This window comes from Erythrolamprus reginae, unplaced genomic scaffold (assembly GCF_031021105.1).
Source record: "Erythrolamprus reginae isolate rEryReg1 unplaced genomic scaffold, rEryReg1.hap1 H_9, whole genome shotgun sequence".
Lineage (NCBI taxonomy): Eukaryota > Metazoa > Chordata > Lepidosauria > Squamata > Dipsadidae > Erythrolamprus > Erythrolamprus reginae.
In genome coordinates, this window is record NW_027248537.1 from 438,446 (window position 1) to 464,520 (window position 26,075).

At 42.3% G+C, this 26,075-nt stretch overlaps 1 protein-coding gene across 1 annotated transcript in view; it reads left to right on the forward strand.

The window, feature by feature from the left end:
- LOC139155889 (protein WWC2-like) overlaps positions 1-26,075 on the forward strand; it is a 190,571-nt gene that overhangs the window by 101,228 nt on the left and 63,268 nt on the right. The window contains exons 8-9 of the mRNA XM_070731238.1: positions 1,162-1,235; positions 13,637-13,876. Coding sequence (XP_070587339.1) covers positions 1,162-1,235; positions 13,637-13,876 — 314 coding nt within the window. The remainder of the gene's footprint in view (positions 1-1,161; positions 1,236-13,636; positions 13,877-26,075) is intronic.

Sequence of the window (26,075 nt, forward strand, 5' to 3'; positions counted from 1 at the left end):
CAGACTGGAATAAAATATTCTGGTTTGCAATTTGTTCCTTGTGTTTTCTCAGATATAAATTTTATTCTAGAATATTAATTGTAATTCAAGTTGGATTTAATTTGGCAAAGTAGTTACAATAGTCATTTGTAAAACTAGTATTTTTTTCTTATTCACAAAAAACCCTAAACCTTTACTATACTTTGGAATACATCATCATCTTCTATTATTTATTTTAAGTCAAGAATTTCATTGGACATATCTATCTATCTATCTATCTATCTATCTATCTATCTATCTATCTATCTATCTACCTACCTACCTACCTACCTACCTACCTACCTAAATTTATATGCTGCCCAACTCCCAAATGACTCCGGGTGGCTTCCCTCCCATCCCCTTCTTGGCTTCCTGACATCCTGAATTTAGATTAACAATGTGAGATTCAATCTAACTACATCTCCCTCTCCCCTCCAAGTTTTGTTAGAGTTTATTGGTATCACATTCCAAAACCATTTTAATTTAATCTGATATCATTTTGAAGTAATCTAATACATTATGTCAAATAGGTCTTATCCAAAATGACATGCATTCATTGAATATTGATGTATATATGTATATAAGGGAGCCTTATTTTTTTCTCCCAAAAACAATGATCAAACCCCCAAGTCTAATTTTAAAAAGTCCAATTTAGTCACTTTAAAATATTTCTCAGTGAATGGAATGATTGCCATAGGTTTATATTCACAAATGTTTTCCAAACTTTGGTCTATTTCTTAAGTTGGAATCATAAAGGACTCTGTGAATGATTGTATAAGGATTTTCTTAGAAGCAGCCCATACTTAAATGTGGTTTTTAACAATTTCAGTCTCATTGAAGTCCTCCTTTGAGCTTCATCGATCTCTTAAGTTCTGAGTTCAAAGTGTTAAGCAACAACTTGGGATTAAATGGAGGTTCAAAGTTGGTCTTAATAGAATTGTACTGTCTATCAAAATATATCCTAAGGTTATTTAGTAATAATAAACATATATTCTATTAGAAAACATTTGAATTAGCCATTGAACTGACAAAACAGCAATTAGTGTTTTGAAATGTGTTTCTATTTATTTAGCTTATTTAGCTAAATAATTATTTCATGTATCTTTAATGATGTATGCTGTGAGATGGTTGTTCTTTCAACAGGTCAGTGTAAAGAACATGGCCAATTTAGCTGAAAAAGTCAGATTGAGTCTTCAGTATGAAGAAGCTAAAAGAAGGTAAAGAAAGAGTTTATTTCTTTGTTACAATATACATTTTGTATCTCAGTCTATAAAGCCATGTACCCAATATAATGCTTGCAGTGACATCTACTGGATGCATCTCTTGAAAACATAGTTTAATATTCTTATCAGGATCATTTATTTGTGTATATTGGATCATTTATTTTTGTATATTGGACTATTAGTGAATACTTGAAGCTATTTTGTTTCCACTAACAAAAGAATTGTAAGCAAAAGAATGTGAACCAAATTAAACAGCAAATTCAGGGAAACAGGTTATTACTAGCAGTTTCCTTATTTGCAAAACAAACACTTTACACTTCAGAACCGCCTGCATGTTTAGGTGATAATAAGAAAATTAGAATATATAAACTAGTGGCTTTAAGAACATAATCTTAATTGTAATGACATAAAATGTAACACAGCAATCTTAAATTCAGTACTAGAACAAAGGTGCAAAATACACTGCTCAAAAAAATAAATGGAACACTCAAATAACACATCCTAGATCTGAATGAATGAAATTGAATACTTTGTTCTGTACAAAGTTGGATGTGCTGACAACAAAATGAAATTGATTGTCAATCAGTGTTGCTTCCTGAGTGGACAGTTTGATTTCACAGAAGTTTGATTTACTTGGAGTTATATTCTGTTGTTTAAGTGTTCCCTTTATTTTCTTTGAGCAGTTATACATACCACAGTTTATTCAAAGGCAACGTCAGATCTGAATAAAGTAAGCTTTTCAACCTAAAAAGGAATTGTAATTGTTTATCAAATGATATGGGAATCCTTTAAGCTCAAAGGATTTGGAAATGATGAAAAAATTGCTACTTGAAATGTTAAAAAGCAACAAAAATGTTACTAGAACTCATAATTGAATAAGTAGTCTTAGATTTTTAATCGTACTTTCAGTGACTGTTTGAAATTGCAATAGCACTGGACAAACGTGGTTACATCTCTTGGAGTTCTGGCCATCCCTGCACCCCTGCAATTATGTGATCACAATCTGGGCATCTGGCAACCAGTTCACACTTATAACCAATTGACACACTCCATAAACACATGATTGCTATTTGCAATCTTCTGAGAAAGTTAATTGGGGAGCTGACAGGGAAGGTTGCAAATCACTAGGATAAATGTCCCCTGCTCTGCTCTAGCCACTTCTGTGTTCATGCTATACCCTTCTGTGCCCTCCCTAATTCCCACAGCTTCCTCATACTGTACAGCCTTTCCAGTCCACTCTTGCTCAGTCTCCCCCACTCATTTTTATAAATAACTGAAAGCGATGAACAAGCATAATTATTTTCCTTCTATTTCCCACACACAATGATCCTGTGAAGTCGGTTGGACTGAGAGAAAATGACCGGCCCAGAGTCACTGAGTCATCTTACAGTCTCCTAGGATTTAGGCTAGCACCTCAACCACAATACCAAATTGACTGTCTACTGCCAACTTCTCTATTGATTCTATTGAGTCACAAACCAATTGCAAAGCCTCAAATTGTGATTATGTAAATGTGATCATGTGAATGTATAAATGCCTGTGAGTTGCAAAATATCATGAATATTAATCATGACCGCAAGTGTGTCACACGACTTTTCAATCCAAAGATTGGTTGTAAAATTGCTTTTTCAGTACTGTCTTAACTTTGAACAGTCACTACACAAAGCGATATGTCTACAACAATGTAAATGATTCAGCATAAATGATACTTTCAGTTCATCTTTTTTCTCATCTCGTTAATGTTCTGCCGGGCTCTCTGGTAGAATCCTCCCAAAAATTCAAAGGTACAAATTTCAGACACACACACGTTTGAAAATTCAAAACAATGTTCTTTATAACGGAAATTCAAATAAACTAAGCACTCTTTTTGTATAGCAAAGAGCACTCGTCTCCAAACAACCTGGTAATTTGTACAAGTCACTTATCAGTTCTTAGATACTTAGCTTGCAGCTATGAGGCAATTCACAGTCCTTCTTCTTCCACAAAGTGAAACACACTTTGCTCTGCTTTAGTTTCAAAGCGGGGAAAAATCAACACACAAATGTCGAAGTCAGCAAGACAGGCACGAAAACACAACGATCAGATAATTCTCCACAACGGCCAAACCCACATGCTGCTATTTATAGCAGCAACACTAATTACAGCAGCCCCACCCAACCACAGGTGGCCTCATTTACTTTTGTAATAATCCTTTAGTTGTTACTTCCTATGCATCATGGATGTGTCATTAATTCTTGTTCAGAATCCAGAGATGATACGGATGATTGATCTCCTCCTAGGCTGTCTGCCAAACTCTCCTCCTCCCTGTCACTCAGGCCTCCTTGGTCAGAGGAGACTTCGTCGGCAGATTCCACTGGGAGCAAAACAGGCCTGCAGCATGTGGATGTCTCCCCCACATCCACCTGCACATTCCTTGGGGCAGGAGCTGGGCCAGAGCTAACCACAACAGTTAATAAATTGAGAATATTGTTTCTAAAATGCTTCAGGAAGCCTCCAGCATCCTATTCAAAACGTATAAATGGTTCAAATATACATAGAAATCTGCCATTAAAATAAAATTTGGAATTGACAAGCAGTGTCAATGAAGAAGACCTGAAAACCTAATTCAGTAATCAAGTATAATATTAAAGTCAAGTCATGCAATATAAGCTAAGAAGCATGCTCTGGTAGCTGGAGAGATAATCAGTCAGTAACAATTATTGTTAAGTAACATTTTAAAGAAGGAAAAAAACCTCTTTGAGACACCATCTCACCCTGCATGTCACTGAATAGTAATTAGGGTTATTTCTAGCCAAGCTTGGCTAAATATGTACCACTGATAAAATGAAAATCAGTATGGGCCATTATTTAGTAAGTCAGAACAATTTTATTTCTTTCCATATTAATTGTATATAGTTTTTAGAACTGCTGCTTAGCTCTTTAACAAATCAAAATAAGAAGGCTAAGCTGTAGATGTCACTACTACATAGTAGACACCAACTTAAATGTCTTTAAAAGTGATTGGATAATCAATGGATTATAAATGCTCTAATGGTTACATTAGAACTCCATCTATTTACTGTAATATCATAATACATGAGTAAGAATATTGGTGCACTCATGACCTTTTGTTAAATTTCACCGGGGTGGCGGGTGGGGGCTCTATGTAATTTGAATAGTGGATCAGATTTTTGGTTTGATCTATGTCAACAGCACATTTTGTATTTTTATGCTGGAAAGAATTTGAAACATTATCTCTTTAGGAGAACATTCCGTAAAATGAATGTCAGAGAAGGCTGACAGCTGCTATTTTCATGTAGTAGTAATTATAAAATGAAATCCTTTGTTCATTAAAAGTTTTCATTGTCTTGCAGTTAAAAACCTTATCAATTGGTAAATCACTTTGTAATAAAACCAACCATCATGTGAATAATGCACTTCACTCGACTCTCAAGAACTTATGAAGAGTTCTTATTTTTCCTGTCCTTAATCATTAACTAAGATAGCCCTGCACAGATCAGATTATAGATCTAGTTTGGTGTAATGGTTAAGGTGCTGGGAGTTCCAGTCTAGTTCTAGTCCCACTTTAGTCATGAAACCTCATTGGATGACTTTGAGCCAGACACACTCCCTCAACCAACCCACCTTATAGCATTGTTGTGTTGTGCATTTTTTATGTATAAAAATAATAAATGTGATATAAAATCAAATAAATAGTAAATGATATGAATTTGATTCATTCACTTCATGTGAAAAGAGCTGAACACTATCTCATCCTCTGGCCTTTTAACTCCACCAATTGTCTACACTACAGTGAAAAGGTTTATCAGAATTGAGGAAGCTACATGATGTGTTTATTTAAAATATTTTAATATATATTGACCTGCTAGAAAAATGAGGTGTGATGGCTCAGTTGCTTAATGAAACTGGATATGGTCTCTGCTCTGGTGGTTCAAGTCTTAGCATGCATGTTGAGGCCAGCTCCCATCACTCGCCTCAGCTTCTGCCCACCTGGCAGTTCAAAAGCATCTTCTATGCAAATAGATAAATAGGTACCATTTCGGTGGGGAGACAAGCTGGCACTTCATGGAACAGTTAAAATTCTGCTGGCACCAAATCTTCCAGGTTGCAACAACCATTCACGAGGTGGAGGGAGGGGACCTTGGAGGGTGCTGCAAGAAAAGCCACTTGTCTTTCTTTCCGGTGCAAAGATAGCTCACTCTCCGGTAGTGCGCCTTGAGAAGCACACAAGTGTGTGTACTTAACAGAGCTGATAAACAAGCAGCCAAACTGCTACTCTGCATCAGTATTGTAAAAATAAAAAGGTAAAGGTAAAAGTTCCCCTCGCATATACATGCTAGTCATTCCCGACTCTAGGTGATGGTGCTCATCTCTGTTTCTAAGCTGAAGAGCCAGTGCTGTCTGATGATGATTCCATGGTCATGGGGTAGGCATGACTAAACACCGAAGGCATATGGAACACTGTTATCTAAGGTGGTCCCCATTTTTCTACTTGCATTTTTACATGCTTTCAAACTGCTAGGTTGACAGAAAATGCCATATGCTAAATAAATAAATATTATATTTTTCGGAGTATAAGATGTACCTTTTACCCCCCAAAAGAGAATGAAAACTTGGGTGTGTTTTATACACTGAATGTAGCCCCACCCATCCACCCCCACTCGTTGGTCTCTCTGCCTGCCAGCAATTTACCTCTTCACAGCAAACAGCGACAGAGCCTGCTTAGCACAAGCCACTGATTATTTGCCTCCCAACACTCAGCTGATTGATTGAAGTTGCTAGCAAACCCACTGTGTTAAAATGAAAGTGAAGCTAAAGCTGCACAGAGGCAAATTGCTGAAGGGATCAGACTGCTGAAACTGACTGTTTATTTTTTGCTGCAAGGAGGTAAGTCAATAAGTATAAATGCCTATAGAATTTTCAAATTAAACTTATTTTTAAAGTGTTTTATTGCTGGAGAGACGGAGTAACGACACGGACACAAGAGCTGGATTTAAATTGGGTCATTTTTATTAACATAAATCTGCATAATTTATTCATTAAATTTGCATATATTAGCATAATCAACTATGACCCGGAAATGGACCTGCAGGGTCAAACAAATACTTCCGGGGCGGAAATGACGTTATGACAAAAAACTTCCTGGGCAACTCATGGGCGTATCTCGATGCAAGTCCAGGTGAGGGAGCAGTCCATCACCTGCGACCCTGCCATGCTTAGCATGAGGGGGGTGCCACCGGCTACCCGGAACCCGGGAATTAAAGGTGCAGGACCCAAAGACAGGTTCCCCCCAGCTGCTCAGGCAGACACTCCCTCCATGAGCTTGCGGAGAACCTGTCAATCATCCCCAAAGATGCCCAAGGGAGAACGCGCGGTTGCTAAACCACCCCAATTTTCCGCCCCTAACCTGCCTACCCAAATGACCAAAGGTAAGCCAATTAACCTAATAAAATGCAAGCACCCCCTAACCGCACATCCATCTCCTCAGTGTGGAATGGGCGAAAAAACAGCTCGGCTAAAAGGCAGAACTGCAAAAAATTCCCATTCGGCCCCCTAAGGGCGACCCCTAAGCACACTGCAAAATAGGGAGGGCGGGCGGGTGTCTGCTCGGGGCTGCAGTCCGGGCAAGAAGGCTGAGCCTCGGGCCTGCCCACCCTTATATAGGGCAGGCAGGCCCCGCCCGGACCAATCAGCAGCCAGGCCAATGCAGGCCCGAAATCCCGAGCGAAGTCTCGCCTCGCGAGACTTCGCTCGGGATCCAAGATGGCGGCCGCCATGAGGGTCCGGTGTCTCCCGGTCCCTCCAGCAAAGCCTGCCTGCCGGGTGAGTCCGGCGCTGTCATTGCTGGAGAGACGGAGTAACAACACGGACACAAGAGCTGGATTTAAATTGGGTCATTTTTATTAACATAAATCTGCATAATTTATTCATTAAATTTGCATATATTAGCATAATCAACTATGACCCCGAAATGGACCTGCAGGGTCAAACAAATACTTCCGGGGCGGAAATGACGTTATGACAAAAAACTTCCTGGGCAACTCATGGGCGTATCTCGATGCAAGCCCAGGTGAGGGAGCAGTCCATCACCTGCGACCCTGCCATGCTTAGCATGAGGGGGGTCCCACCGGCTACCCGGAACCCGGGAATTAAAGGTGCAGGACCCAAAGACAGGTTCCCCCCAGCTGCTCAGGCAGACACTCCCTCCATGAGCTTGCGGAGAACCTGTCAATCATCCCCAAAGATGCCCAAGGGAGAACGCGCGGTTGCTAAACCACCCCAATTTTCCGCCCCTAACCTGCCATGGAGCGGGGGTCAGATCTCTATCTTGGCCCCCCGACTCCCCCCTCTATCTGCGCCAGCTCACGCAGAGACCGCTGCAGGTCCTGTAAGAAAATGGCGTTCCCCTGTTCTGACAGGTGAACGCCGTCGGCCCGGTAAAGCCATGGCCGGTCTATTGTGATGAGGGGATGGGCCACTACAACCCCACCTAGTTCCCTAACTGTTTTGCCTGGGGCCCTATTCACTCTACGTCTTGCCCGGTGAATGGCCCTAAGGGAAGAGGCGTCCCTCCACACGATCCTAGGTAGGATCTCTGACCACACCACTTGCGTGGTGGGCCACACCTCACGAAGCCTTCGCAGGTCTTCGCGTGCCTGGATGATCAGCGCCAGGCCTCCCAGCATGCACAGGTCATTGCCTCCTAAGTGCAATACCAGCCACCTGGGTGCGGCCACAGGACGCTGCCCACCCAAACCCACCTGGGCACGACCCCGAGGAGCCGCCCCCACCATATCGCCAGGCGCAGCCACGGAATGCTGAGCGCCCAGCAACGCCGGTAGGAGACCCTCCCACCGCATACCTCTCCGGCCCATCCAGGCAACCTTGACCCACTGCCCCAGGGACAGCTGGGTCCCGATGGCACTCCTGGCTGCTGAGTGGCCGGCCCAAAATATCATGCTGTGGCCACACAGCAGCGCCGTCGGTTTCATGTTAGCCTGGTGACCTGCAAGAGGACACACACAGAGAGGTTACCTAGCCTAAGCCCTGCCTAGGATCCTCAGTGGGCCTAACATAACCCAAATATGCCGCTGACCGCCAGCGGCCGATATCCCGAATCCGATGGGCCGGGAAACCAGAAAGTGCCGCGCTAGTGGCGGCGCCGATACGGAACGAATGCGTTCCATAACCGGCGGGATCCATACCTACCCGGGCCATTGCCCTGGACACTAGCACCCAAAATTGGTAACGGGTCAGAGGGGCACCGTCCCAATGTCTAAACAGGTACCCTTGCCCCGACCCCCGTAAGCTACAGTAAAGCTGTAGGGCGGCCACCGGACACACCGATTGGTCCGTGGCCGCACCAAGCTGGATGGTAACCCCTCTGTGCAGCTGATCTGTCTTAGACTGCCGTAATACAAGGGACACCCCCCCTTGTCTAAAGGCCAGATCAGCATACTGGAGGGCTCGGAGCGAAGTGTCAGCCTGAGACGAAGCCATGGCCTCGCTGACCCTGAGGGCCCCAAAAAACATGACACAAGCCGCCGCCCTAAAAAGACGGGCCTCGTACAATGAGGCGCACAGACTGTCAAAAACCCCATTAAGTAAAGACAGCTGCTCCACCGTCAGGGCCCGACGAGTGTCACCAGGGGCCCCCGCTTGCTCCCTCAGCCAGCCCTCCAGCATCTTCCGGATGCGAAAATCACCCGAAAAATCCACAAACCCCCCCGCCTTGGACAGGAAGGCGAGGCCGGCTAACCTGGACCGGATCGTCCTAACCGACAGGCCACGCTGCCTAAGCTGGACGCAAAACTCGACCAGGTGCTCAACAGGGACGGGCCACGAAAGCTGGTAACCCCTGCCCTGCCTGAAATCCCCAAGCTCCTTACCTGCACGCTGGTATGCCCTGAGGGTGCCGGGCGCTACAGACAAGGAGATCGCCCGGGATGCCTCGTCTCTCCACCACTCTGGATCCCCCCCAGACTCCAGAGGTGGCCGGGGAACACTTCTGGCAACTCTCGGGCCCACGGGGCCAGGGTCCGAAACCTGGACAACTGACCACGGGACAAGGCATCAGCGACCCCGTTATCCAACCCGGGGACATGCCTAGCCAAAAACAACGCGTTTAGGGACAAGGACCTGTGCACAAAATGGCGGACAAGCCGCATGACCCTGTCGCTCTTAGAGGACAGGGCATTCACCACATGGACAACCGCTAGGTTGTCACACCAAAAGTGCACAGTCTTGTCCCTAAACTGCTCTCCCCAAAGCTCTAAGGCCACTATTAAGGGGAAGAGCTCTAAGAACGTAAGGTCCTTAACCAACGAAGAGGCACTCCATTCCGGAGGCCACGCCGACCAGCACCACTGGTCACCTAACACTACCCCGAAACCGCAAGTCCCCGCGGCATCAGAACAGAGCTGCAACTCAGCTTCCAAGAGAAGCTCGTGCCTCCAGAAAGACAAACCATTAAACCTGACCAAGAAATCCCGCCACACGCCGAGGTCAGCCCTGACCCCAGCGCAGAGGCGGGTACGATGATGGGGCAAACGGAGCCCCTTCATCGCGTCGTACAACCTCCTGGAAAAAGCCCTACCAGGAACAACTACCCGACATGCAAAATTAAGAATGCCTGCCAATTCCTGAAGCTGCCGTAGGGTAACCTTCCGGCAGTCCAGCACCTCATCGAGCTTTCGTCTAATCTTGAGCAACTTCTCTAGGGGCAATCTGGAAGATTGCTCCTCCGAGTCCAATTCAATACCCAGGAAGGTAATCCTGGTGGCGGGGCCTTCGGTCTTCTCAGGGGCTAAAGGCACCCCTAACTGAGCACAAAGGGCATCGAAGTCCCGCATTAGAGCTAAACATTGCTCCGAATGCGCAGGCCCCGCCAACAAGAAGTCATCAAGGTAGTGAACGACCGAACCCAGACCACTGTGCCTCCTGAGCGCCCATTCCAAAAAGGTGCTGAAGCTCTCAAAAAGAGAGCATGAGACAGAACAACCCATAGGCAAAGCCCTGTCCACGTAATAACCACCTTCGAAATGGAAGCCCAACAGTTCAAAGTCGTCTGGATGTATGGGGAGGAGCCGGAATGCCGACTTAATGTCGCATTTACCCATAAGGGCTCCTACCCCACACTTCCTAACCATAGTCACGGCTGCATCAAAGGATGCGTACCGGACTGAACAAAGCTCGTCAGGAATGAAATCATTCACTGACTCCCCTTTAGGAAAAGACAAATGGTGAATCAACCTAAATTCACCACTCGCCTTTTTGGGGACCACACCTAAGGGAGACACACGAAGATTCGGGAAGGGCGGCTCTGGGAAGGGCCCGAGGACCCTGCCCTCGGCCACCTCCTTCCGAATCTTCTCCCTAACAATGTCCTCATGACCGACAACCGACCTAAGGTTGTCTGCCATGAAGGCCCTCCTAACACCCATATAAGGGATCCTGAATCCCTTTGAAAAACCTAGCAAGAGAGCGGCCGCTCTCGAGCGAGGGTGGTAGTCACCCAACCAACCCTCAAGCACTTGCAAATTGATTGGACTGGGCCCCTTTACCCCCAGCAGGTGGGGGAGGCCTTGGGGAACCCCCGCCCTTCTTTTCCGCCCCCTTCTTGGAGCGGGGACACACGGCTGAGGAGTGGTTCCCCCCACACATCCCACATGCATGCCGAAACCTGCAAAAGGGACGAAAACACGCCCCCTTTGCAGCGAACTCGTGGCACGCCGGGGAGGCACCCTTATCCGCCCTCCCTGCCGCGGCCTTGGCCGGCGCGGGAGTCGTGGGCTCCTCCTCCATAAAGTGACCGCTGTCGGTCCTTTCACATCCCTCCTTACCAGACATATGAGTGGCCCGGAACCAAAGGTCCGGGACCACCATATCCCAGGGCAAGTGGGGGTCAAGGGCGATACGCATCCTAAACCCCTTATCATAATGCCTCCAGATCGTACCCCCATACTCAAAGTGGGCCCGCGCTATTATATCAATGTATTTCAGAAAAGCAGCGGCCCTGCCCGGCTGCCTCTGAATCACTACCGAGGCGAAGGTCAAAAAAGCGTACAGCCAAGAGCTGAAACACTTTGTGACCTTCGTCTTTTTCACCTTCTCCCCAGGCACTACCTCCTTGTCCTGCTTGGGGACCTCCCTATTTAAAAGGGAGAAAAGGTCCACATATTCCCCCCGCCAGATCGCTTCCTTCACCGATGGGTGGAGATGACAGCTCAATGGCGTCGAGGGCAACCCACAAGGGATGGCCCCAGGCCTGATGCTAGCAAACGGGTCCCACACCGTGGTGGCCCCCGTCCCCAAGACTCCAAGCCCCGGTGGGTACACCAAAGGGGGCGGTGGCATAATGGCCGGCGGGGGAGGGATCCAACCCCCCACCCCTGCCCCAGGTGGAAAAGATACCCCCGGCACCCCCACCAGCGGAGCCGGTGGGGACCAAACCTGCCCACATGTGCCTGCAGAAGCCCCAAGGAAGCTATTGCCACTCCCCAATGCAGGCGGGACAAACCCAGGACCCTGCACGGGAAGGAGTGATGCAGTGCTAGTGTGTGGTGCAACCTCACCTGCCCCATAAGGGGTGGAAGACATCCACGGGAGCCCCATCCTGGCTGGGCCTTGGAATGATGACCACTGCCCCGACTGGGCCGTCTGCCCGGACTGGGCCGTCTGCCCGGTATGGGCCCTCTGCCCAGGGTGGGCCAGCTGCGCGGTGTGGGCCACCTGCCCCTCCTGGGCAAGATCATCTTCGGGGTCAGAACCCCATGCAGCGGAGGCAGCCATGGGAAGCCCCTCCGGGCCTGCTCCCGACCTCCACCGCTCCAGTTCATCGAGCCGCTCCAGGACCCTGGCCCAGGAGAGAGAAGGAGACACCTCGTTGTGAGGGACTGGGGGCATAAATCCCACCCCCCCTGCCACCGGGACCACCTCCGGGGGCGCCTCTGCCGCAGCCCGAGCCCGGGCAGAAGGCCTGGCAGCCCTCCTGGGCCGCACAACAGGTTGGGCCGGAAGGGCCTGGGCTGGCCTCTTTTTAGGGGCCATGTGCCAATTCAGTTAATCTTATTTTTACAGAAGAAAAGGGGGAAAGGGAACAACCCCCAAAAGAGCCTGCACACACAAGGCAAGGCCTACCTTTGCAGCAGGCCTCACCAATGCAGACCTAGGAAGTCACACCTCCTCCCACAACAGCGGTGGCAACAAGGCCTCACTGCTCACCGCCAGACACCTAGGCCCTTTATCGACAGGGCCGCACCCTCCCAGGTACCCCTGCCGCCAAGGGGGAGCCCCCCCAAGACCCCCGACCACCGGGGCGACTAAGGCTCCAAACCAGAGCGGAGACCAGCCGATGCTGGCTCCGCTGATTACTGCTCCTCTCCTGTCAAAAACGCCTCCAAAGGCCTCCTCGCCCGACTCTGGCCACTCAAAATGGCGGCCGCACACGAGGTCGCACTCAAAATGGCTGCCACGAGCAAACAAACAAGTGTCTGCTCGGGGCTGCAGTCCGGGCAAGAAGGCTGAGCCTCGGGCCTGCCCGCCCTTATATAGGGCAGGCAGGCCCCGCCCGGACCAATCAGCAGCCAGGCCAATGCAGGCCCGAAATCCCGAGCGAAGTCTCGCCTCGCGAGACTTCGCTGGGGATCCAAGATGGCGGCCGCCATGAGGGTCCGGTGTCTCCCGGTCCCTCCAGCAAAGCCTGCCTGCCGGGTGAGTCCGGTGCTGTCATTATTAACTTAACAAAACAAAGAAACTTTTTAAAATAAATGCTTGATCTGAAGAGGCCCAGTGCTATTGTATCTTCTTTTAAAAAGCATAGAATACTTCAAGAAAGCCACATCAATTTTAAACATCTATAAAAGTATAATCTGAAATGTAACTGTGTCTTGTTTTAGAATTAAGATAAGGAGCTGAGTTAAACCCTCACAGTCATGTTTGGAGTAATTCTGTTTAAATAATTGGGAGGAGTTAGTGTGATTACATTTAAGAAAACTTTCTGGGATTAATATATGGCCATAATGTACATTTCTCCAATTCTTTGCTATTTCTTAGGCACACATGCACAGAAATACACAGCAAACAGTGTGTATCTTCTGTGCTGTTTGCTGTTTGGCAAATTGCTGAGAGACAGAGGCCTTTTTTCCTTGTTTACTTCCTCAAAATTAAGGTGCATCTTATACTCCGGTGTGTCTTATACTTCGAAAAATACAGTAACCAGAAAAATAATTAAAAATGCCCTGCATTTGTTAGGCTTCATATAATATAGGTCCTACTATATAGCTCCTGAAAACGGAGGAAGCAAGGAGATAAGAGACCTTCTGACTTTTCCTTTGTTTTTTTTTTCTATTGAAGTCTTTGTTCATTTGTTCTTTGTGTCTGTCTGTCTCTTTTAGAATGGCAAATTTAAAAATAGAACTTTCTAAGTTAAAAAGCGAAGCTTGGCCTGGGGCGCTGGAAATTGAGAAAGAAAAGTTGATGCTGATAAATGAAAAGGAAGAGCTTCTGAAAGAACTTCAATTTGTCACCTCATGTAAACGCACACAAGATGAATTGAAGCATTTAGAAGCAGAAAGGAAGAGATTGGAAGAGGAACTATCTATGAAAAGCACACCTAGTGATGAACTTACAGAGAGGTATAGAAAAAAATCTTTTCCCTCTATCATTTATTTATTTCTTCATCTTAACCTTTATACTTACTGGCGAGCCTGAGTTGTGCCCTGATGGGCCATTTTCTTTCAGTAGCTGTTCTATGTACATTTTAATTAAATTTAAAATTAGTCTAGTGGGCAGTTATACTGAAAGACCTTCACACTGTGACAGAATTCACAGAGTTCATATTATTTCAAGCTCTCTGTTGTTCTTCATTTGCGATCAGCATGAAAATAGCCAGTCCTGATGTTAAATAGCTGAAGGAAGTCAGCAGAGTGCAATATATCATTGGCAAGTTTTGGGATAATAGCTGAGACCTTATGAACTTCTTACTGCAAATATTATTCTCATTGCTTCTGCACTGGAGCCACTTATAGTTGATAGAGATGTTTTTTCCACACACGTGCAGAGGAGTTAACTAAATTTGGAAGGTGTATACTGTGGCAGCTGGACTCTATTCATTTATACCAAGGTCCACACCAAGATGATTTAGCCTTTTGGATTCAGTATATTTTTTAAAAAATAAAATGGATTGGCAAACCATAGAATGTTAAGAATTGCTGATTAGGTTTTTATTAATTAAGAACATGTTAATAAAACCTTAAGTATTACATAGAAATCATAATAATATTACTACTACTACTACTACTACTACTAATAATAATAATAATAATAATAATAATAATAATAATAATAATAAAAATGTTTAACTTTTGATAAAGGAAGAGTGCACACTGATCGTGCTCTTACAGGATACAGAATGAGTTTTTGTATTCTGTTTGTAAATGCAGCCTATTTCCTTTTATTCTCTGTTAGTGAAGAAAAGACAAGGAGGGGTTAGTGTGATTTTTGCAAAGTTGCTGTGCACAAATAAGATATATATTTTAAACCTTGATTTAAACACATTTTTGGCTTGTTTGGACACAATAATCCTGGACTTAGATATTATATCAAACTGTCTGGTTTATTTGTAAAGAGAAGCAGCATGCAATTTGATTTCTTTGAGTTGTTGGTATGCTAAGACATTATCCTTGGCTTACTGTATTATCATGAGTTAAAGGTTACCATGGTAATTATAATTAAAGTAAACAATTATAATTTAAAATCGTCATGAAATTTTAAAATCTGTTGTGAAATATACTCGTGTAGGCTTCCATGATTGGTATCTGTTACCCTGTGTTTCCCCTGAAAATAAAGCCTGGTTTTATATATATATATATTTGGGGGGGGGGGTGTCTTATTATTTTTTCCATGTACGGAAGGTCCACTTCTTCTCATTGCTCATAGCTACAATGGATCAGGCAACCTGAGAGATGGTAGGGCAGAATGGATGGGTGGCCATGGGAGGCTCATCATCATGTGGCAGCACCGGCAGCAGATGGAGTAAGAGGCACAGGAGGGAGGCATGCAATCTGGATGGGCTGCAGACAAGCTGAGAGATAGTGGAACGGAGTGGCCGGCTGGCCATGGGAGCCTTATCTTTCATATCTCTTGGTTTGCTCATGGCTGCCATCGAGTGTCGGTCTCACCTATCTTCCCCCTACTGTGCCTCTGCCTCTATCTGTTGCCGGTGCCATTATGTGTAGGCGAGCCTTCCACATCCGGCCGCCTGCTCTTGCCCTTGGCTTTCCTGTGGCACGGCCGGGTTGTCTGCCTTCCCCTCCGCCTCTGTCTCTGCCTGCTTCTTGGACAGGTAATCAACTCACCTGCGCTGCACAGGCTGCTGATGCTGCCGCCAGACACCATCATCTTTCGCATCGCCCTGGCTGATGATGATCTTCACTAGGGTTTATTTTGGGGGGTAGGGCTTATATTAGGTGCATGCTTAAAAACAAGGCATCGGCTTATTTTTGTGATAGGACTTATTTTTGGGGAAACATGGTAGTATTGACCTTACTGACATGTCACTAGCAACTGTGACTGGGATCTTCAGAGGCAAGGTGGTATGCTAGCAAAACAGGTAATTCTGCTCCTGAATGAAGATGTATGGCAGACTAGACATTCCTGAAAGAGTGTGAATAGCGTCATGGTGGATAACAGTGACCAAGCAGTGATTTTCTTTTACCATATAAGGAAAGAAAGTGAGATCTTCCACTTGCACTCTGGATAAATGTTACAGGAATTGGGGTTTTGTGGTGAACTCATAAATTGAAAAGATCACAGCTTTAATGCATCTTTTTATTTTAATTATTTTAATTTATTTTAATTAAATGTATGGTACTACCATTTGGATTGGGGAACAATTCATCAATCATTTAGAGATTTAATAATAATATCTTATCTGATTGGGGGTTTTTTCCCCACCAAACTTACATAAGCATTCATAAATATACCATAATATCAAAACATCCATAATTATACATTTATGGCCAAAATGCCATAAACATAATTATACATTTATGGCCAAAATGCCATAAACATATATTCGTAATTTGCTCCTTTTATACTTTTATTTCCCATCTGCTTTCTTTCTATATTTCATACTACTCCTGTCCCTCTATCTCCTCTTTTCCCTCTACCTTCTTTCTCCCTCTCTCCCTTTTTTCTACTTCTCTCCTCTCTCTCTCTCCCCTTCCTTTCTACTTCCTTTTCCTCCCTCTTATCCTTCCCTCAGTACATCTAATCATAATCCATTTTATGATTAGCAGACAAGCAATTCAGAAAACCTGACTTCATTCCAGCATTGGAGTTATTCTTAAACTTAGATATTTCCATTTATCCATAGTTTTATATATATTCTTCTAGTTATATCTACTATTATTCTAATGCTGCCTTCTTCCTCCTATTTTTGTAACCTGGGTCTATCACCTTTACTTTTCAACTTTCTTCCAAATTAATCGCTATGGCTTATCTTCCAAACATATTCATTATCTCTTATACATCTTAATTTTAGGCCATATTCCTCCCGTTCCTCAATTTATATTTTTATTCAGTGATTATTAAAATTATATATCTTTCCAGAAATTGAGCTACTGTAGTCTAATTTATTTTCCTTCTTTTCTTTATTCTTTTTTCCCTTTCAACATCAAAATTTAATTCAATTAATTCAAATTTTAATTTAATTCAATACATCATGTACCAATCTAATTATTGACCTATAATTTTTTTTAAACTGAATAATTATGCTGATCAATTATACAAACTTATACGCAACTAATATTGTTAACATAATTAAATATAAAACAATAATTTCTAAAAACAATTATGACATTTTACTGCCAATCATCCATTTTCTTCTAATCTCTCAAAAATTCAATTTCTTATAAATTTTTCTCTTCCAACTCCTCTTAATTTTTTTCTTTGTCTTTTTTATTTTTGTACCAATAATTTCTTTTTTTCCAAATTCCTTTTCTTTTTTTTTTAATATATTATTTGTGTAAGTCTATTCTCAATTCCTCTTCATGTCTTCTCCCTATCATCTTTAAATTGCTTCCTCTGATACCAATGCTCCCCTCTTGCTTTTTTCTTATAATTGTAAATCCCAGTGTAATCATCAATCTGTTTTTTATTTTCAATTCCATTTTCATCTTTGTAGTCTTCTTGTTCTTCATTTTCATTTCCTATCATTGTTAATTCTAATGTTCTTTATAATCCACCTTCATTTCTGTTTTCTTCCTACCTCTTATTTCCAAAATATATTTTTTTATGTCTTCATAAATTTATTTTAACATCCCAGTCAATTCTTGATAAATGCACGTTTCCATATTGTCAAGTTCACAATTCACAAAGTTCACACATTTTTTATTTGAAGCTCAAGTTCATATAGTCTCTTTGTGTTTCAGTCCAATTCAAGTCAAAATCCTCTTATCTTCTATCACCAAAACATTGTGCCATCAAACACAATAGCAGAATACACTCTGGTTTTCAGTTCTTTCAAAGTCCTAGATATCTTCTTCTAGTCAAGATCAGTCTCCAGCTGTCAGCAAATTCATGTTTCCACAATCTGTTGCAGTATTTTCTTTTAACTAGCAGATGGTGTTGTCAGTTCCCAATATAACAAAACAACTCTTTTTTTTAAAAAAAAAGTCCGTATTTTAAATCCATTTAGCACTTATAAAATATTTTCTTCAGATTCTTTGTTTTTTCAGTCACTTTAACTTTCACCAAGTCAGTTATAAAAACATCCTCAAATTTGGGCTTTTAGTCCTGCTCCTTTAACACTCTCTATGGTATTTCTAATTACTAGATAGCCACTCACTTTTGTTTCCTTTTAAGTTTTAAATTTCTTCTTTTAATCATTAAATAGGCCAAACACTCAACAGTTTCAGCACTTCTCTCCAGTATAAATGCTTAGATCTTGTCACCCAGGTAATCTATAATCTTTCCTTTCAATCAGTCTGATCATGGCCATTCCAGCTAATGGTGTCATTTTCCTCAGCTGCTGGCCGAGAGGGTGGTGCTGGCTCCTGGTGGGGGGTGTTGCAAGCCCTCTCAGACCACCAACTGGTCCCTCTCTTCTCCACCACCCATTCAGGGTGTATCTGACCTTGTTCCAATCGATTTCAGGTCTCCGAACAGCTGGGATTTGGGGTTGCCCGCAATGTACAGGGGACACCCTATACTGTGACATTGGCCATGCCCCTTCTCTAATACATTTTTATGGGCACAAGGTTAGCAGAATCCTCATTTTATTAAACAGTTTCAGCTGTAAGCAATTTACAGCTAATCAGATTTTCTAAGCAGTAGGCTAAGAGAAACTTACTTGTTTTTTGCGGTATAAGATTTTTTTTTTCTCCACCATAAAGTAAAACAATATATAGTTATATACATAACAACAATGCTTAAAATCAATCATATATAAACTTTTCTTATTACTCCCTCAATGGACGTTCTTATCTCTCCTCATCTAAAATGTTCTATTAATTTTATACAACATTATCAATTCTTAAAAATCTAAAATAAAAATTCTCCCTCACCATCTTACTACAAAAGATTACATTACATCAATGCAAAGAATAATAAAATCTCTTTTATGTAAATTTTAATATTGTATCATATAGCTAATTAAAAATATCTCTCTCTATATATATCTTTAATAAAAAAACTATTCATAATATATCACCTATGTCGTAAAACAAAGTTCTATATGTTTAAAATCTAAACAATAAGTAAATTTTGTGTTATATCATTATATAGTGCTACAACCATTTCTCATCTTTGCCATCTGGCTTGCAAAGTTTAAATCAAATTCTCATGTTTCAATTTTTTAAAAATTAACCAATTACTTATACAGTGATACCTCGTCTTACGAACTTAATTCATTTCGTGATGAGGTTCGTAAGTAGAAAAGTTTGTAAGATGAAACAATGTTTCCCATAGGAATCAATGTAAAAGCAAATAATGCGTGCAAACCCATTAGAAAAATCCAAACTTTAAAGCTTAAAAAAAGCATCGGGCGGACAAAGTAAAGGCTAACGGAGTGGAGACGGACAGCAAGGAGAAGTGAGGAATGGAGTTCCTAACGAAGGCTAACACCACCCCAAATTGCTCCCAAAATCACCCCTCCAGACGCTTCCTACGCCACCCCAAATCTCTCCCAAAATCACCCCTCCAAAAGCTTCTTACGCCACCCCAAATTGCTGCCAAAATTACCCCACCAAAGGCTTCCTATGCCACCCCAAATCACCCCTCCAAAAGCTTCTTACGTTGCCCCAAATTGTTCCAAAAATACCCCTTCAAATGCTTCCTATGTCACCCCAAATCACTCCAAAAATTACCCCTCCAGAAGCATCCTACGTTGCCAAAAAATGGCTCCTAAAATCACCCTGCCAGCTGCTTCCTATGCCACCTCAAATCGAGGTCCTAACGAAGGTAAATGAAGTGAAGAAAGGCAGCAGGGAGAAATGAGGCAAACACTTACTATGCCACCCAAATCGAGGTCCTAACGAAGGCAAATGGAGTGAAGAAAGGTAGCAAAGAGAAACGAGGCATTTTGAAAGGAGAGGTGAAGAAGACTTTGGAAGCGATTTGGGGTGGCATAGGAAGCTTTTGGAGGGGTGATTTGGGGAGCAATTTGGGGTGGCATAGGAAGCTTTTGGAGAGGTGATTTGGGGAGTGATTTGGGGTAGCGTAGAAAGCTTTTGGAGGGGTGATTTTGGGATTGATTTGGGCTGGTGTAGGAAGCTTTTGGAGGGGTGATTTTGGGAGTGATTTGGGGCAGCATAGGAAGCTTTTGGAGAGGTGATTTTGGCAGCGATTTGGGGTGGCGTAGGAAGCTTTTGGAGGGGTGATTTTGGGAGCGATTTAGGGCGGCGTAGGAAGCTTGTGGAGAGGTGATTTTGGGAGATTTGGAGTGGCATAGGAAGCTTTCGGAGAGGTGATTTGGGGACTGATTTGGGGCAGCATAGGAAGCTTTTGGAGAGGTGATTTTGGGAGCGATTTGGGGCAAAGGAAGCGGTAGGCTAGGGGGGATTTTGGCAGTGGGATGGGGTGGCTATGGGGAGCAGAGGAAGCCAAGGGCTAGAGGGGAAAGTGGCAGGGAAATGGGGCAGCTCCGGCATTCCCTGCCTCAGGACTGTAGATGCAAGTAAAAGGAGGCGGGAAATCCCAGCGGGGGCAGCAAGCAAATGGGAAATCCCGGCGGTGGCAGTCACAAGGCAGGGGAATCCCTGCAGCAGTAAGAGAGCGCACATGTAGTAAGAGAGCCCACACACCCGCGCTCGGTTTCGTAAGGTGAAAATGGTTCTTAAGAAGAGGCAAACAAATCTTAAACACTGGGTTTGTATCTCGAAAAGTTCATATGAAGAGGTGTTCGTAAGACGAGGTATCACTGTACATACATATCTCTTAGTTTTCTATCCAATCATAAAACTTTCCCCAAATTTTATAATAATCCGAGTCTTGTTTATCTTTAAGTTTCAAAGTCAATCTATTCATCTCTTCACAATCCATAATTTTCCTCAAAACTTCCCTTTCTGTTGGTATCCTATTCAATTTTCAACATTGTGCATATACAATCCTAGCTGCTGTAATTATATGTATAATTAAATATGTCTCTTCTTTATCAAAATTATCTGTTAAAATACCCAGAAGGTATATCTCGGGTCTAAGATCAATAGTCTTTCTTAAAATCTTCTGAATCCAATGTTGAATTCAAATCCAAAATTTATGTGCTTCTGGACAAGTCCACCACATGTGATAGAATGAGCCAGGTAACTCGCTGCATTTCCAACAGTTCATTGACAAATTCTGAAATATTTTAGCTAGCTTTTGTGGTGATATATGCCATCTATCAAACATCTTATTCATATTTTCCTTAAACGCAGTTGACATTGTCATTTTATAATTTCTCTCCCATAATTGCTGCCAACAATCTATATCTATTGTATAGCCTATATTTCTCATCCATTTTATTATTGTATCCTTAACATGCTCAAATTGAATTAGAAGTATTTGTAAATTTTGTAAATTTTTTTGATCAAGTTAACATATTCCTGACCCAATAAGATTTGATCTAATTCTGTTTTTTGTAAGTTAGTATCTTCTGTTTTAACGTCTTTCCCCAATCTTGATTGTAACTGTAAATACATAAACCAATCCAATTTTATGCCTTGTTTTTCTAATTCTTGAAGTGGTTTTAACTTAAATGACTGTGTCATTATATCCTTGTATCTTAAAATATTAGTCCAGTTTAATCTATTGGGGTGCATAAATACTTCTATAATTGATATCCAAAACGGTACTTTTGAGTAGTGTTTCACTTTTATTTTTCCCAAACTGCCATCAACAAAGTCCTTATAATATGTCTCTGAAAGTAACTATGTGTGTTCTTCTTTTCATACCAAATAAATGCGTGCCAACCTATTTGCAAATCATGTCCTTCTAATACCAATAGTCTTTTGTTACTAAGTAAAATCCAGTCCTTTACGCATGTCATTGCCGCAGCTTGGTAATAGAGCTCCCAATCCTCTTTCTTTTCAGATATCATTATGGGGCAGAATTGCTCTAATTAAGATGAATATTTTACCAAGATTATTGTTCCTATTTTCCACTATTCCAATTAAACTTGAAAATACTTTTTTTAATGAGTTAAATAAAATGACAATGAAATTTGTATGGCAAGGGAAATTTACTTGTTGAGTCAATATTTTTTCTGGAAAGGAAAAATTGGTTTCAAAGATTTAAAAATTTTGGCAAAAAGCTTAACAAGGATTGGATGTAAAAAAAGTTTAAAATGGAAAAAGTTACTGATTTTTATTATTATAAAAAAGGTTACTTTTTGATGAAAATGCTTTTGAACAAATTGGAATTTAAACATACAAACAGATCAGACCTTTATGGAAATGTGTGGATTTTTAAAATATATTATTAAAAAGAACAAACAATTGAGAAAACAGGATATGAAGGTAATTTGAGCCAGAATAGGATGCTGACTGTGATCATGGAATGCCATTTGAGAGAAACTTATTAAGATCTGAAGAAGAAAAAAAGGAAATTCATATTTCTTTTGCAATAAGTCTTTTGGAAAAAAAGGACAGAATGGTTGAGAGAGAACAGTTAACCACTCACTTTTGACTCAGTCTAAATCCTCTGCTCCTTTCAGCTTTGCTTAACTTTCAGCTAATTAGATTCAAAGCAGTTTGTGCATGAACACTTTCATTAGTAGAACAACTGGTTTCATGTGGTTTGTGCATAAAATGAAGCAACCATGCTTGGTCTGGATATGAACCGAAACAGTGGGTAAGAGCTAGCAGAATCTAATATTTTTGATGCCATTGATAATAAGGAAAAGGAGTTGAATATGAAATTAGGAAGGTTCTAACCATTCACATTGCTTTTGTATAGCACGAACCCTTTTCATCACATAGTCACAGATTGCAATGTTTGAAGGGAAACAGAGGAAGAAAGATACAGGAAAATGATCAGGAAGTAGAAGTGTTGGTGAGATGCATTCAAGGACACTGTATTAATAGCTCTGCTCTTAGGTAAAGGAGGGACAAAAGTATTGGGCGAGTAGAATATGCCACAATGAGAATTCTTGAGACCACTAAAGAACAAATTGTATAAAATATATATTAGTTTCATGTATCTTTCTTTCTGAAGGATTTCCTTCTTTATGAGATGTGGTGGCACAGTGGTTAGAATGCAGTACTGCAGGCTACTTCTGCTGACTGCTAATCAGTAGTTTGGCAGTTCCAAGATTGACTCAGCCTTCCAGCTTTCCACGTTTGATAAAATGAGGATCCAGATTGTTGGGGACAATATGCTGACTCTGTAAAAAGCTTAGAGAATGCTGTAAAGCACTGTGAAGCTGTATATATAAGTAAGTATATAAAGAAGGGGTGATGTATTTCAGCATTGCCGACTCACCATGAAATATTTTTTGAATCTTTAGAGGTTTATTTTGATTGAAACTAGGAACAACAAAATTGTTCCAAGCATTTACTTCGTCCAACCTGCAGCTGATCTAGAAGAATTTCATAGAACATCCAGATTGCACTTTATTTCTTTAACTTTCAAAATAAGATACCTCTTCTGCTTCATATACATTCTATCTTCAGCTCTTAGCAGATTAGCCCTGACCGAATGCAACTATTGAGATAAGATTAAAACTAAGATGATAACCAATTTGGTGTAGTGATTAAGGCACCAGGCTAGAAATCATGAAACCATGAGTTGTAGTCTCACTTAAGACACAAAGACATCTGGATGACTTTGTGTTAGTTACTTTCTCTTAGTGACAAAGGAAACAACAAATTACTTCTGAAATCTTGCCAAAACAACTGCAGAGACATGTCCTGGCAGTCAACAGGAGTCAAAGCTGACCTAAAGACACCAACAAGAAAAAAAACACCACAAAAAAACAACCTGAAGATAACATCTATTTTATTTAGATTTTTTTCAGCAGCAAAAGGATAATCTGGTGGGTGGATGTGGGGGTGTATACGTATATGTAAAATTGTTACAAAAATGAATAAATCTTAAAGTTAACAAGTTAAATGTTTTAACAAAAGTATCACAAATGATTTATGGCAGGTAAGAATTAGTCTTGAAATAGGAACATATGTCTTCCCGAACTCTTATTTGCGCATAATGCATACAGAACTTGATGGCTTTAAATCTATTGACATAAATTTTTCACTCAGTGGCTAATAATTAAATAGAGTTCATTTTTGGGTGAAAAAAGCAAATATTTGAGAATTAGTATTAGCTTAGCATTCTTATGCCTATTCTCATACAGCTGATTCTATGACAGTTGCTTTTGTGTTATTTCAGCCTTATTAAATTTGGCTTTCCAAGCATAGATGAAACATTACTCTAAGGAGAAAATAAACATGGTGGGTGGCAGGGGCATTACCTTTGCTTTTGTAGTTTTTTAATTGTTGCTCTTACAATACACTTAGAATATCATTTATGAATTTTTTTTTAAAAAAAGCATGATTTCATCTTTATTTCTTTCCACCTCTGCTATATAGCATACTTTTGTTTATTGGACAGATTTTTATAGCTGCCCAACTTATGCACAGTGATTCCTGATGGCATCAAAGGCCACAATTTGAATCCTCCCCCAAACTCCACCCTTTCCCCTAGGATAGTAACAAATACAAACAAGCCACTTGATTAGTTCTATAGGAATTTGCGATCTACAAGCCTGCTAACAAAAACGTGTCTTTATGCCTTTCAGAAAGAATAACAAGGTAGGGGCCAGTCTTGAAAGAATGATGTTCCACAAGGATGAACCATTACAGAAAAGGCCCTTTTTCTTGGTTCCATTTTATGTATTTCCTTACTAGATGGAACCACAACGACCTACTTGCCTACTTTAACGGGCCAAGTAGATGTAATGGGGGAGAGGCAGTCCTTCAAATAACCTGGCCTAAGCCATATAGGGTTTAAAGATGATAGCCAGCATCTTGAACTGCACCCAAAAGCAAATTGGCAATCAATGCAGCTCTTGCAAAAGAAGTGACACACAAATTAGCAGGTTGCTGCATTTTGATCCAACTAAAGCTTCTTCAAGGGCAGTTCCATGTAGAACACATTACAATAGTCCAAATTAGAAGTGAGCAGGGCATGGATGAAAGTGAGAAGTGCAAGAATGGGAAAAACTGGCTCACACAGAGTTGTGCAAAGATCCACCTTGCCACAAATGTCACCTGTTATGTTTGCAAGTTGTTAGAATAAAGGTGATCGCTGATTGGAGCAGGCACGACCAATGAGAAGCCCGCTAGCGCAACCAATGGGAAGCCAAGGCACGACCAATAAGGAATTGGAATAGGAAGCCCCGGCGCGAAGTCTTGAAACATTGTCACCAATCCCAGCACTGGTAATAAAGTATATAAGGTGCGGTTTTGGCCGCTTGTTTTAAGTCACTACCTGCCTGCGAGCTGGTCACTTTAAATGTTCCTGATTATTAAATAAAAGAGCTGTTACCCTCTTCATCGGCCTCCAGCCTCTGATTTAACAGTGGCGACGAGGGGTTCGAGCCTTCGCATTCCAGAGATGGCTTCAGCAATGCCGCACGCTTTGCCATTCTTCAACCCGGACGAGGATACTTGGACAGCATACATGTCCAAATTTCGCATCTTCCTCCAAGCAAGCAATCTAGACGACGCATCGGAGAATAGAAAACAAGCTATATTCCTCCATTATTGCAGTCCAGCGATCTACAACCTAGCTACCACGCTCGCAGATGAAGAATCCATCGAGAGCATCTCCTGGACGGCTCTACAAGAAAAGCTCGCGAACCATTTCCAGTCAACGACTCCTGCTCGCATCAGCCAAAACAAATTCTCCCAATTGAAGCGGGCTGAAGGCGAGTCGATCAATGACTTTGTCACCCGACTACGAGCCTTACTGGCAAAATGCAAATACAAAGACCCAGAGGAACAGCTAATCGACTGTCTAATCTTCGGTATGAGCAATTTAAATCTACAAAAGAAATACCTCATCGACGAGGACGCCTCCTTGCAAGACATCATAAAAGCTGTTAAAGCCGCAGAAGTCTAACATCACCGATTCATCGAGCAAGTGTCATAAGTCCAAGAGAATCCTCAAATTTTGCATTTTGTCTGCCTGGAGCAGTACAATCTCCTCCATGGCCAAAGTTGATAATTCCCAAGAGCCAAGCAGCCCTGTAGCAAAAATCCCTTCTGCCAGGCTCAGTTTTAACCTGTTGCTCCCCATCCAGATCTCAACACCTCCAGACACCAAGACAAGGCTGTCCTAGCATTGATTAATTTG